Genomic DNA, 14,647 nt, shown 5'->3' with positions numbered 1-14,647 from the left:
CTGATCGTTAGTTGTCTGCCTTGTAAGTTGTAACGCAGTCTGCAATTTTCCCATTGTAACTTTTGCGCTAAAATCGACTTCACTGGAAGGAGTACAACTGAGGTTTGTGCGTTGCCATGGTGAATGACGTATCATGAGATATTAAGCGGATCGAGTCGAAACGAGGATCAATGATTATATCTTGGCTTGGATGAGTGGCCAATGTATGAATGAGTTTTTGGTCCACTTCTGATCTACAGTATCCATGATATCAGAATTGGGATTACGAAGAACGATTTCTAAGAAGTTCCGATATTGGATTGATTCGCTGGTCAGTTTATTTTCTGCATGTGATAGCCAGAGGACTATGCTGATAAGGTTCGTATTTTTCTTTGATTTTTATCAAACCGTTTTACAAATTGACCCGAGAGGCCGTAATCAATAATAGTGTGTCGAATATCTCTAATCTCACAAAATTTCAGTCTCTAGAGGTCTTACTTTATTCTTTACATGTTTTACTTTCGTGTTATCAAAATTAAAATTTCGTCATGTATGCCTATTTTAGCTCTCTAAATAGATTGGAAAAAGCACACACATGAAAATAGAAACTAAAATTTGAAATATCTTTTATCTACCAAAAACTATTTGTCCTGAAACGCTCTCAGAGTAGATCTTAAACAAAGATGACCAACTATTGAAATATCTTGGGGGAATTTTTTGGGAAATGGATAATAGTTTTTTTTCTTTTTCAGTTTTTCAGCTCATCTTGCAAGGAATAATCAAATACCAATGAGAGAAAGCCCTATACATGATAGAGATCTAAATAAATATAGGTAGAACAAAGCCGGGGAAGAATTCACAATTAGTTTTGCAATATAACACTTTAACCCTTTGAAATTCGTCCTAAATCACTTTCCGTTTTATATTTGTATTAAAGTGGACGGGAGTGAATAAATTTCCATCAAGAAGGTAGAAAAGAGGACATGGTCATGATGAATAGTGTTGTTATTTGTTTTCATTTCATATCCTTTTATTTAATTCATTATAAATTTGAAAATACGTTAGATATAAAGTAACCGTGATGTAAAAATTCACGAAAAGGACCATCGGTTTTTCAATAATGATAAGTCAGTGCAAATAAGTTTTAATCCATGAGGCTCCAATATAGTATATTTTGTTACAGTATACATGGCCCGCTGGTAGTGCAGTTTCCTAACTGAAGTGACTACGCTGGGTAAATAAAACATTATTATTATTACTTCCGACTAAACACTAATATAATATAATTATATTATCTTGAAAAATACGATTATGAGCACGTAGATAATTCACAGGGCGGAAGGGGACACCACCCCTATGACAATTAAAGTATTTAAAAAAAAATGAAAAGGAAAAAGAGGATGAAAATGAAGGAAGAACGAGAAAAATTAGAGGGTAAAAATAATAATAATTCAAATGAGAAAAATGGTCTTCCCCTTTTAAAGTATCCTGTCGAGGCCCTTGGACAATCCATGATTATGAATGTTTATTTAAAAAGAAATGTCATGGGGGGGGGGGGGCTTAAAACACTCACCGTTCTGGTGGTTAGGGAGAACATAGAACATGAAAAGAGACTGAAAATGTGCTTTGGGATTATAAGTGGTGATGATATTCAGATTGAAAAAAAATAACATAAAACGAAATGAATGTGTTCAATCGACTATTGAAGTAAACATCAATGGGGGATGATGAAACTGACAATTGTATTGAATAAAAGTATTGATATCATTGCATTATTATTGTAGTTCACCTTTTACACAATTTTACAATTAAGAAGAACCTTACGCCTAACAAAAGGTGTCCTCCTTCACTTGTTTGTTCTTACCAGAATATTTTGAAGCCATTATGTCAGTGTCAAATGCTCTGGTTCTTAACCTAAAATCATTCTCCATTAGTGATAATCATGATCATCAATATTTTCATAATCAGCATCACGGCCATCATCTCGACCATCATCATCATCGCCCAAATCTTCATCACTGTTTCTGTCATCTTCATCATCCTATTTTTTGAATGAGTCTTTTTTTGGTTTTCTTTAAAGAATTCTGATCTATAAATGAATTCTTGAATTTCATGAGTTCTCTTAAAGTTTTTTTTTTGAAGTAATTTACTTCTGATGGAAATCCTCCTCCTTGATATTGGAATTGTTCAAATAATTTGACTGTAAATCATTATTTGAAATGTATTGTATACATTGTCAATGAATCATTAAAAAAAACATAATCATCATATTCTGGTTTGTTATGTATATCTTCAACAAATATAGATCTATGTTTTATACAAACTTTATTTATGTAGCAAAATAATCCAATAAAAATAATCAAAATTATCTTCATCATCATAATCATCATCATCATCATCATCATCGTCATCATCGTCATCATCATCATCATCATCATCATCATCATCATCATCAACAACAACGATAACTATTCTTATCTTAAGTTAGAAGCCTGCCATTTTAATGACTACAGGGGTACAAATGTGACGTCACGCTATATCAAGGGGGGGGGGGGGCGACACGCAAGGCCATCCTCTGAACTGAACAAAAGGTTCGCTGCTCGAATCTATATACAGCAGTGATTTATAAATATTAATAGGGCTTATATATTCGTCAAATTGTTATATGATTTAACATACAAATTCATAAAGGCAGATGATTATTTCAAATTCAAATTTTTATTCATATTCAAATTCAAATACATATTCTACAGAAAATAAGGCAAAATGATTACATGTAGCATGCTTTCAATACCATAACTGTGAATAAACAAGATGTCCAGAACATAAATCATTATTTTATTATTTTTGTTATTCATAATATGCCAAAATTGTACAATAAATCTTCATATAAAATAATATTCAGAACATCATTCATAATATAGTGATCATGGCAGTTGTAATATCTACCTTCCCTGTCAATGCCTATAATACCATGATCACTGCATGTCGATCATCTGCTCTGCTGCTCTTCGTTTCCCTACATCTTCAATTATCCGTGAATCAGATTTTTCCATCTCAGTGATCAGAGAATTTGTGAATTGCTCTCAGGAGCCTTATCCATTCTTTGAAGTGACATTTTGAATATACCTTCATAATGTTTAGAAGCTTGATTTTTATCGAAATCGGGTGCAGGGAGGCATTAACCAGCTGCAGCCATAAATAAATATGTTGTGTTTCTATTATCAGAAGTCCTATAGCATTTAAAGTATGGTTGAATATCTTTTCGTGTTCAGATCAAAATATGTTGTTAAGTAACAGATAGATTTATCTTATAACATTGTACAAAGTCGATTTCTTTTTGAAAAATGAATTATTGTATTGTACTTAGATGTGAAATGAATATCCTTTATGAAAGATATTTATCTTGTTCGAGAAACTAATCTAGTTGAAAGAAAATGATGACTTAAAAATAACATTCAATACACAAATGAAACGCTTACTAGTATCATATCACCGCTCCATTTGTAATTGTAGTTCTGGATAAAATTTTACCTCCATTGATCATGTCCGTCGGTCATAATTTTGAAGGTTACTGAGAAGGACATGCTGTGTTAAAGAAATTCTATCAGTAGTCCTCGTCTTGACTGACCAAAAAAATTTGAAGCATTATTATTATTATTATTTATATGTATATATATTATATTTTTTTGGGGGGATGGGGTGTAAAATCTAATGAACGGGTGCTATATCATATATAATTATGGTCGAACTCTTACCTTTGTATAATCATAACCAGCTCGTTACATCCAGAATTATAAGTATGGACCATGAAAACTTCAGATCTGGGGAAAATATTTCGTGGATTTATTCGCATATAAAATCTTGCTTATGAAATGTGTTTCAATTAATTTCGATTCAATTCAATTCAAATCAATTCAATTCATTATATTATTTCCATCCAAATACGATACAAAGTAATATTAAAAGGGCTTCTTTTTAGAAACTGTTACTTTATGGTTCACACTTACTGACCGATATGTTAGCGCCTGTATTGGGAGAGAAAAGTCCGATGTGAATATGGCGCTCTTCAGGGGTTCTATTTTTTCAATTCATATTCACCTCTTGGTGGCATTTACCGGGAATAAAAAATAATTTCAAATATTGGCTTAAGATGTTTGAAGTGTATGAAAGTTTTGGGCATGTCATGTAGCAGAGTTATATTGATTTTAATGGCACACTTTTAACACTCCGAACTACCTTCATGAATTTCCCTATATATTTTCATTCTCAGATACAACGATCAACCGAACTATAACATAAGCGCCAGCAGTTTTCTTGAGGGGAAATAAGTCTATTTTCTTTTAAAAATACAAAGGAAAATAAACGTGTTATAACAAGTTGCTTCTGACATCTCGTTGGTGAAACTCATCAGCATATTTACTCCTGGTATTTACTCCAGTGAGAGAGTTTCGATTATGGGATCACTTTTTAGAGAATGCAAGTATGGTTGGATCGTGGTCGTCGGTCGGTTCATCAGCGGTTTTATTGAGGTCGGGACGGTGAAGAGCTTTGGCGTTCTCCTGCCCGATGTCGTGACGCATCTTAATGCATCGTCGGGAAAGGTTGGGCTGGCATTTGGACTCTGCCATGGACTTACATTTGGTTTGGGTGAGTGACTTGACTTAAACTATGCAAGGATAAGATTAATAGGTAGGCATTAACAAGGATTCAGAAAATAGGAGGGCAATGGAAGGCAAAATTAGATAGAGGCGGTGGACGAGAAAGATTTTGATTGTATCGGCGCAAAATCTTAAATCGTTTGAGTAGATCATTGGGTCATGTCATGTTTTCTGAACTAATTGAGCCCGAATTATGAGACATGATTTTTTCAGTATACATAAATTTATAAGATACAGCGAGATGTATTACAAAAATCCGCAATAGATGTTTTATTTTTTTATTACACTATTAGGCCTGTGAGTTTGTCGATCGATTACCAATATGCGATAAGTTACAAATATATTCGAAAATAGATAATTATTATGATTAACTACTTTTAAAACTTATTCACAAATTCAGACCATCGCTTGAAACTCTATCGTAGCTAGCTCAGATTAGAGGTCAACTATTGTAACCACAATTTAAATTTGTGTATCGTAGAAAATAATGAATGTACTGTATATACTACAATTCACTTAACTTCAGATTACATGGATCGGGGACCGGCTACACAAAGAGTTGTGATCGAATGCAACTCCGAAAAAAACCGAAACTGAACGAAATTTCAACCAATCAGAATGCTCACTTGTCTTTGGCGGTCGTTTTCACCTTTGAAACCACCACTCTTTCTGCTATCCTGCAACTGGTCAAACTTTGTCAAACATAACTATTGCATAATATAATATATATTGTGTATATGTTCTATAGTATGATAATTCTATAAATGGTTTATTAATATGCCGTACAGGTCCATTGACAAGTGCGTTATACAGATGGACACAGAGCCGTTGGGTGATGGTGATAGGCACCTTAATAGCAGCTCTATCTATAACCCTCGCCTCCTTTGCAACAGATGGCAGTCATCTTCTTGCTGCTCTCATATTTACGGGTCAGTGACAATAATTGGGGGACACTAAAAGAATGATAATGATGGTAATGAAGGTGTTTGCAATACATGGAAATTATGAACAACAACATTCAAGAAATCATCAAGAGACGTAGATTTCTCCAGTGATTTGCCTCAGAAATAAGAACAAAATGGATGGTAAAACACAAATCTGTGAATAATGTAAAGAAAAACTTAAAGAGGAGCCTTCACGAGCAGATGGATTGTTTGCTTTAAGAGTTCGTATCATTCTCAGCTTTACCGTCCTCTAAATTACTAATCGCGATATCAAAAACTCCCCATCTATTACAGGACAGGTCCTTCCAAACAAAAGCTTTAATTTTAAGAAAGGAGAAAAATTAAACAACCATAAACTAAAATCTTATCTTTTCTAACAGTATTAGTTATTGGCACTTTGACACTCATCCAAACTTTCTCATTCTTTCTTTTCTTGTGCGCCTCGGAATAGAATATTTCTAGATAGATGGCGCTATATAAACGCCTATTATTATTATAACACTGAAAATTTCATCAAAATTGGATGTAAACTAAGAAAGTTATGATAATTTAAGAATTCGCTTAATCATGTTAATTTCACAAAATATTTATATTCACATCCTGGTTGGTATGCAAATGAAGAAAGTGATGACATCTCCCACTCACTATTTCTTTTGTATTTCATTACATGCAATATGAAATATTTTTATTTTCTTCACATTTTCACGTGAAACAAAGTTTTATTCCTCCTTGAACACTGAAACTATCACTGTTTTATCATTCTGTGGTTCAGTCAAATTGGTCATTATTGTCAAATCTGAAAAAATTAAAATATTGCATAATTCAAACAATAAAAAAGAATTGTGAATGAGGAACATCATCAACTCTCTCATTTGCCATTCACTAAGTTGTGCATATTTGTGAAAAATAAGCGAAAAATTTTAAAGCGAATACGAACCAATAGCTCTGTCTCGAGTCCTCAACTACTCATACCTGGTCAGTTTCCTGACCCATAATGCTAGTGTGGTCTAGTAATATAGACCCACTTGAATGACAACAGGCTAATTCAATTCAATTCAATTCAATTCGATTCATTTATTTTCTCTTAATTTATTTATTTCAATTCATTTATTTTCTCTTAATTAACTACTCAATAAATTTATAACGTTACCGTTACCAAGTAGCAAAACAATTACTTTTCCTCTCAAAACATTTTAGTTGTTTCTCTATACAAATACAATTATAGGTCAATTTATTCTCTGTAGTATTAGTAGATATCTGAAAACGTATATTTCAAGACTATGTATTTATAACCCACAGTCAATGAGAGACCATACACAGTTCACTCCCACTTTAAAATGTCATGACTTTCGTATTTTACATCCGATTTTGATGAAATTTTCAGGTTTTATATTTGATAGTTCTCTATCGAATAAAGTCAGCATTTAGCTGGGCTGGGCTTAACCTTTAAGTTAAGCATGGTTGCAAAGTGTTCTCTGTACTACGAACACCTTAAACACCATCTACCATAATGATGATGATACCCTAAACGTGATATTTATTCCAAGCAATCATTTATATAATATAATATTTTATATGAAGTTCTAGATGATGCTTCTTTATGGCTATAATTAATATTTAATACAAATTGTTGGAAGCTAGCCTTTACTCATGTATAATTTCATGAATCATGATATGGGTTTCTCATGTTCAGCCCAATGTGGTTTTCAATTATCTACTATACCTTGTTTTTTGAATTTTTTTCCTCCATAATTTTGGTCGCAGGACTTGGATACTCATTGATGTGTCTACCTACCATCATGGCCCTTAACAAGCATTTCGTCGAGCGATTTGCATTGGCTTATGGTGTTGCCCAGACCGGTCCCGCCGTTGGTATGATTGTACTACCAGTCGTCACGGAGAACCTTGCCCATACTTACGGTTGGAAAGGCGCCCTCTTCCTGTTGGGTGCCATCAACTTCCACATGATGATTACGGCTGTGGTCACTCGGGAACCGGAACATGTGTATGGACACTGGCGGAGAAAGAAAACGACTGGTCCAGATGACATTCAGAGCAAGAAAGCACAATTCAAGAAGGACGCCTGTAACATAAAGGAAGTCAAGCCTTTGGGCTCTTCAGTATGGCCAAACGGTAAATCAGAGGAACTTCCGTACCAGCAATCCAATGTGGCTAAGTATGGAAGCTGCATGAATCTGTCTTCGAACGCTCCCAAAGCTGCGATCAGGAATTCTTTTCTGATGAGAAAGTTCAAATCTTGTGACGAGGAAGACACTGCGATACTGTCCGATGGTGAGTTCATTAAGCCTCAGCTCTCGAGTTACAGATCTCTTGTTGGGAATGAGAAAAATCTCCGCGGCGAACATGAGAAGCGTAAATCGTATCATGGGTACGGGAACGATGCGGTCAACTGTAATGACAAACAACCTCTCTGTTCTGATAGTCGCGGTAAATACTACGGCAATGAACACTGGGCATACGATTTCAGAAAGCTAAGTTACGTCTCAGAAGAGTCAGAGCACGTTAGCAGCCATGAGAGACTGAAAGAAAGAGATGGACTTACCGATCGATCTTGCTGCAGTAGGTTCTTGAGCTCTTGCAAATCTGCCGCCATGTGTGTCGTCCGGTTCTTGGACCTCGAACTCATGAGGGACGCACCGGCTTTGATTATCCTGCAGCTTTCGTTCATCCTTCTGACTTCCGTCCATGTTGGTTGGATGATCTTCCTAGTACCCCACGCTGTCGGGAAAGGCATCCCAATAGAGAGTGCGGTCTTCCTATCCTCAGTAGGAGGGGTTGGAAACCTAATCGGTCGAATTGTCCAAGGGCCCATTGTAGACAAACGACTCTTGACTGGTGTCCAGCTCTCCATTCTGCTGTCTATTGTCAATGCCATCACGTTCGCGATAGATCCATTGCTGCAGACCTTACCAGTACTCTGTGTTGATGCGTTCTTCAGTGGACTCTGCAGCGGCGCTTTGATACCTCTTGTAGCTATATGTGTCAAGGAAGTTGTTCCAAGGGACAGATTCGCTAACGCAATAGGCCTCGTGTCACTCTCATACGGCGTTGGAGAGCCACTTGGAGGTTATTTAGCAGGTAAATATAAATTTAACTGTTTTAAATCAGCTCTTAATTCTGTAAAAATAACATAAAATCTACAAAATATGTTTTCCTAAGAAGATGGTGTTAACACTCTGTTTTCAAATATCTGCCCATGTATAGTTACAAAAATTAGTAATGTTGCCAATAGGCCTACAATTCAGCGTCTATACTAATTGTCACCCTTTTAAATCTCATAATTATCCTTTACGATATGAAATCAAGAGGTTTGATAGAGTTCTAGGAAATTGGTTTCAACCAAAGATAAACTAGGTAATTCAAAAAGAAGGCAACCTATACTGTATATATATATATTTTTTTCCAAATATCTTCATCTATTTTTATTGATTTTATCTTCTCGTTACATCAATATAATGAGTCCAGTTATCTTTATGTTTCTATATACTTCCATCCTGTTGATATTTCTGTTTCACAGCAAACATAAAAACAAAATTGTCAAAATTCAGTGTGCCATTTTCTTTACTTTCATGACTTGCAGGAAAGCTCTCTGACGTCGCAGATTCTTACGAGAAGGTGTTTCTAGTATTTGGTGGCCTGGAAATCATCAAGGCTCTTCTATTAGTTGTGGTTGCTTTCATGGTCTGGAGGGAGAGTCGAGCAGCACCGAGTTGATAGTTCCTATTATTTGTCTTCAAATCAAAACCTTTAGAGATTCTCAGGGGTAATATAATAATGGTGCGATCATCTGAGCTATCTACCTGTAAATAATTGATAAACTATTAAATTTATTTGTTTATTATCTATCTAATCATTAATTTACCTATTTTACTTTTTGGAAGGGGTCATTATGAGAGCTTTGTTTATACTTTATGATATCTACATTAAAACTGGAGGAAATCTCACCCAGAACGAATGATTGATTCCTAATCTGTTTAGAGCATCGAGTCTATTTCTACTAATCCAATTCTAGTCAAATTGATCATGACTGTGATCCAGAATCTGATCGAATTACAACAATGAATACAATAATGGTAATAAAAATCCCTGAAATTAAGATAATATTGTGGTGGAAAGATCCACTAAAAATACTTTAAGAAGTTTTTTTTAGAGTTTGTTAAATATCGAATGCTTTTATTAGCTAATGACCATGTAAATGATGGGATTCGACGATGTGATATCTCACTAACTACATCGTCTATTTTGAGAAAATTACATTTCCACATTTGTTTAAAGTTGAAAATGAGTAACATCTTCGAAGAACTAAGACATCAGTAACGGAATTCGTGTTAATAAAAAGCCATTGTGTATATCATATATTTCATATTGTTGTTTTGTAAATCTTCATGAATATGGTAAAATTTTACCAAAGCCGTTGGTCCATTAAAAACCATCAGAACCAACGTATATCTTCTATTGGTATTTATAATGGACCCGGTTGGAATTCAGACCTGTGATACTGACTGTTTATATTACGAGACAATTATCCATGTTCAGTTTTGGTACCGACCGATGAACAATTCCCTTTAATACGATAATCAACAAAGAATCAAAGACACTTAGTTGCAGCATGGACCTATGGTTGCAGCCATTGTTGACTAATTGTTATTTTGCAGTTAATGTGAATTGATTGTATGGGCCTTTTTGGGCTTTTACTAATAGGTTGACTAAATTGTTTCGGAAAAGCATGCATGCATTTTTATGTAGAACCGGAAATCTGTCCCCTAAACAAGACTAGTTCTCGCCAGAATATATGACCCATAAAAAAAAGCCTTTTTCAATATACAATCGGGAAGAACCCGAACACTTTTCAGAAACAAGTAGGAAAAATCCCCGGGGAAAAAGCTTTGGGGGAAAGCCCCCCCCGGAAGACATCTCACCCGGAGGACGGGTCCCCTCTACCGGCGCGGTTCTACAATGATCTTGAAATGTGTAATTTGGCTCAAAATTTGTAACAAAGGGTTTTCATGAATTATTAGCAATTAAGCTGCAAATTAGAGTGTAACCTATGGGGATAAACCATTAGTAAACAATTTCACTCCCCACCCCCCTTGGGAGCTGTCCTCGGGGTACCTGTCCGATGGGAAACCTTCGTCCGAGGGAGAATGTCCTGAGGAGGAGTGGTCCTCCAGGGATGCTGTCCTCTGGGGGAGAGTTACCTTCCAGGGAGACTGTCCATCATGGGAGATGTCAGAAGGGATTTCTCCCTGGAGGAGTTGTCGTCAGGGGGGGGGGGTGAGATTTTCAGGAACCATTTATAAGATCGTATGCCTACTCACACATAATGTATCTCATTATTTTCTCTTACTTTTCCTAAATGTTCACCCAATCACAAAAGTGTAAAACAGAGAAAGGAAAGAAAAGGATTTCAGTACACGGTTCAATTCTGTGGAATAATATACCATCTACAGTAAGAAGGGCGACAACCTTGCAATATTTCATCTTATTGGAGAAACCGAAGATCTTATTCTAGAATTTAAGACACAATTTGCTAAACTTTATTCTGTTTGTATCGTTCTAATTTGTTGTCTTCTGTTTTTTCTTTTGTATGTGTTTAAATGTAGCAGGGCCCTCTGGGAGAACAGTGTACGTCACTGATGAGGCTACCCTGGATAAAAAAGACTTTATAATAATAATAATATTAAAATTGTGTTCTCTGGTGATTTATGTATGTCCTATGTGTGTACTTCTTTGGTCACCATTCATGGGAGCAAATCAATCTCTCATAGTGTTTCCTGTAGGAGAAAATTTAGAAAATATATTGGTTTGGCACAATGAGGAAGAACTTAGAAGAAAAGACACCATGACTGATGTTTAGTTTATATAATGAAGTGCATTTTTTTATTTGAGATATTGTGCTTCTGATTCCAATTTTCCGGATGCCATGATAATAATACCATGGCTTTAATGACTATACTTTCCCTTTTACTTGTTAAATTTATGTCACAGTAATAACACCACAATTCAGGAGAATATAACTGAATTATTGTAGACAGGGGGGGGGGGGGTTGTTATTTCGTTTGTTTTATACTTTGTTATATCCTACCGTATTTTCATTTTTCATTACTCTTTGATTTTCTATAACGTTTTAATGAGATAAAACTTCTAGTCAATTCTTTATTTTGAAAGATGCTTATTTTGAACCTATCGCGTCTCAACTCAGATGCATGTGTTGGTCCATGGTTATATTTCAAGTGATGCGTCTAATGACGCAATTACTGACCTTTTATACCGTTACTACTCTCCTCTGAAAGTTTTATATTAGTTAGAAAGTGGAACTTTGTTGTGTCATTATACACCTTGCGCCCACTCATAGTAGTTATTATTTCGTACCCATTTTCTTTAAAGATATAGAATAAGTTACAGTTCAAGATTTTGTTCATAAAATACACTATGGGTTGTGACCTTATGAAGGCGCGAAGAAGTTTTTCTAATAAATCGAGACACCTTATACGGTGTCAAGTTGGTTAAAGATATGATGCAAGCGACACTCGAGATTTGTTATCGAAATTGGATCATTCATTTCGCAGTGGGAATATTGTTTCGAAATGCAAATAAACAGGAGACTTCATGGAGAAAAATAATATTGAAATGGAAATAGTCATCTCTAGCAACGGGAAGGGGTTGAATATAATTATGATTATGCTTGTGTTTAAATGCTTTATAGTGTTTCTTTACACGTTTATTTTCTATTTTCCTTTTTCTTTCACAGTACACAAAAATCTTTCCAATTCTAAATTGGCGCACGTCTCCCACGATATCCACAATAGAAAAATAAACGCCAAAAAATAAATATGCGAATTCTCTTCCTTTTCTTTACACAACGTGCAAGCAACCGGATATATGAATATATATTTTATTTTGTCGCGACACCACAAACATACTAAACGTTTAAATTTCAACAAAGTCAAACTCATTTGGGGGCGCTTGCCCCTCTCCAATTTGTTTACGACCAAGAAAAAAAGAGAAAAGGGTAAAATGTGAAATTATTTTTTAGAATATTATGCTAAAATCTTTGACAAAAAAGTTGGATTTTCGTTTTAAAAATGTCGAAATTTTCTATCGCTCGCTACTTTTTAAGAATTTTTTGGGGCTCATTACGCCAATGATTACATGCTCAGATACAGACCTTTAACTCCACATTCCTCTTGATGTTATGGTCAGCTATTATCTGCTTTTCTTCTTGAAATGTGCTCGTTTTCATCATATCTTAATTTTAAAATTCGATAGGTGTTCAGACGTGAAAATGTGCTGATAAAGGGGAAACATAAAACGGTATAAATATTGGAGATGCGTCTGGAAAGTATGGGAAAGTGAGGCGCAAAAAGGCGACAATTTATCGCGGCGGCGTTCGAGTACGGTCGGGTGAGAAAACAGGCAGGTGTATGGGTTTCCTCGCCCTAACGCTGATAAAGTAATTGGACTCCAACATATCATGAAGGCGGAGCCTATCCCCTCCCCATCTATCCCTGTACACACGGGGGATGTCTCAGGGTAAAAACCATATCTTATTCAACCGGTGTTGATGACATCGTATCAATCATGTCAGCATTGTCGTAAAACCATCGCGTCTTTTGCTTAAAATAATGATCATCTCATTTTGCTTCAAGAGAACGGGTCTGTGAAAGCGCTTCATTATTTTTCAATAAAGGGTACTTCATCTTTTATTACTAAATCTCAATGAATGATACGTGACGGTGCTATCATCCATCCAAATCGACAGTTTCCGATTAAAATTCTCTGGATGCCAATGATTCACCACCCCCTTCCAAATTATGATCTTCTTCCTTTTAGGAGAAGGCGAAGCAAAATAAGCTTGTATTTTGTGGAAATTTCTACTGCAAGTTAATAAGAACAATTTTATGGCTATTTCATGTGAATTTGGTGCCAAAGAAAGTTATGAGCACGAAACGTATTCTCATTTTAAGCGGCAATGTATATAATTCTCATTTGATATATCGTTGTTGACACTAAACAAACTGCATTATTTTCAATAATTCGATAAGATAGAATTGAGAAGCATTTGGGCAAAAAGTCTTCCCAAATAACAAAGGAGTAATAACTATTAGTTCAATTATAAATCTTAAGAATGATATATTTGCCCATCTTTTCCCATTTGGGTTCTCCTTGTCTTTCTCTCAATACGTAATTAGTTATTTGCTGTGTTTCTTTTTTCTAAGTAACAATGATTTATGGTTAATTGATTTTCATTTGTAGAATGTGAAATCACACTTGTAAGATAAAATGTATGTGCAGAAAGGAAGACGAATAAATATCTTATCTACGTTCCCCTCGAGAAGTTCTTACTGATATTTTCGCTTTAAAACATTTATATCGACAGCAAATGTGGGGTAAGCAAATTCGATATATAAGATGCAAAATTACAGAGTTGTTATTTTTCTCCTGAAAGTATTTACTTGGAAACATCAGAATCAGCTCAGCTCAAAACTAAATTCGTATACGGTATTGCAATTCTGACGAAATTTGCTTATAATTTACTGGAGGAGAAAATTATATTTTTTTTAACATCAGAATTATAGAGACTCTGGTGTCATAACATTGTTGTAAATACCCATGGGTCTGTTTTTTAAGTGTTGTTTTAACTTCCATCTTCTACATGAATTCAAATAGATTTCAGTGCAGGATGCTCATATGAAAAATATTCAAATGTTTATTTTCATCAAATAGAAAGTGGATGCACAATTCCTCAAACTAACCAGGTGAGCATTTTACCTTTATTTATATTCTATAAATTTCATCTGCTTAAAAGGGATATTTATTTCCAATAGTAATTTGTGCGTATAGCCGTTCGTAATCATGATTTAAAGGTCATTAAACTTGATGTGATTAAGAGAGAGAGAGGGGGATAGAGAGTGTCGAGGTGGGGCTGGGGAAAATGTGTGGGGGTGTTTGGGGGTTTGTGTGTGTGTGAGAGAGAGGGAGAAAAAAAGTGAGAGAGAGAGTGAGAGTCGAGGTGAGGCTGGAGAAAATATGTGGGGATGT

The 14,647-nt window shown here is 35.2% G+C and overlaps 1 protein-coding gene across 1 annotated transcript; it reads left to right on the top strand.

Moving 5' to 3' along the window:
- On the top strand, positions 1-10,352 carry LOC121406416. Its single transcript, XM_041597443.1, has 5 exons — positions 1-357; positions 4,253-4,629; positions 5,429-5,569; positions 7,349-8,683; positions 9,186-10,352. Exons 2-5 carry the CDS (start codon positions 4,437-4,439, stop codon positions 9,317-9,319), a joined length of 1,803 nt encoding a protein of 600 aa, XP_041453377.1. The 5' UTR covers positions 1-357; positions 4,253-4,436; the 3' UTR covers positions 9,320-10,352.
- Positions 10,353-14,647: the final 4,295 nt, after the last annotated feature.

Source organism: Lytechinus variegatus, chromosome 1, assembly GCF_018143015.1.
Source record: "Lytechinus variegatus isolate NC3 chromosome 1, Lvar_3.0, whole genome shotgun sequence".
Taxonomy (NCBI): Eukaryota; Metazoa; Echinodermata; class Echinoidea; order Temnopleuroida; family Toxopneustidae; genus Lytechinus; species Lytechinus variegatus.
Note: the sequence above shows the minus strand (reverse complement) of the source record. Positions and strands in the feature narration are given on the sequence as shown.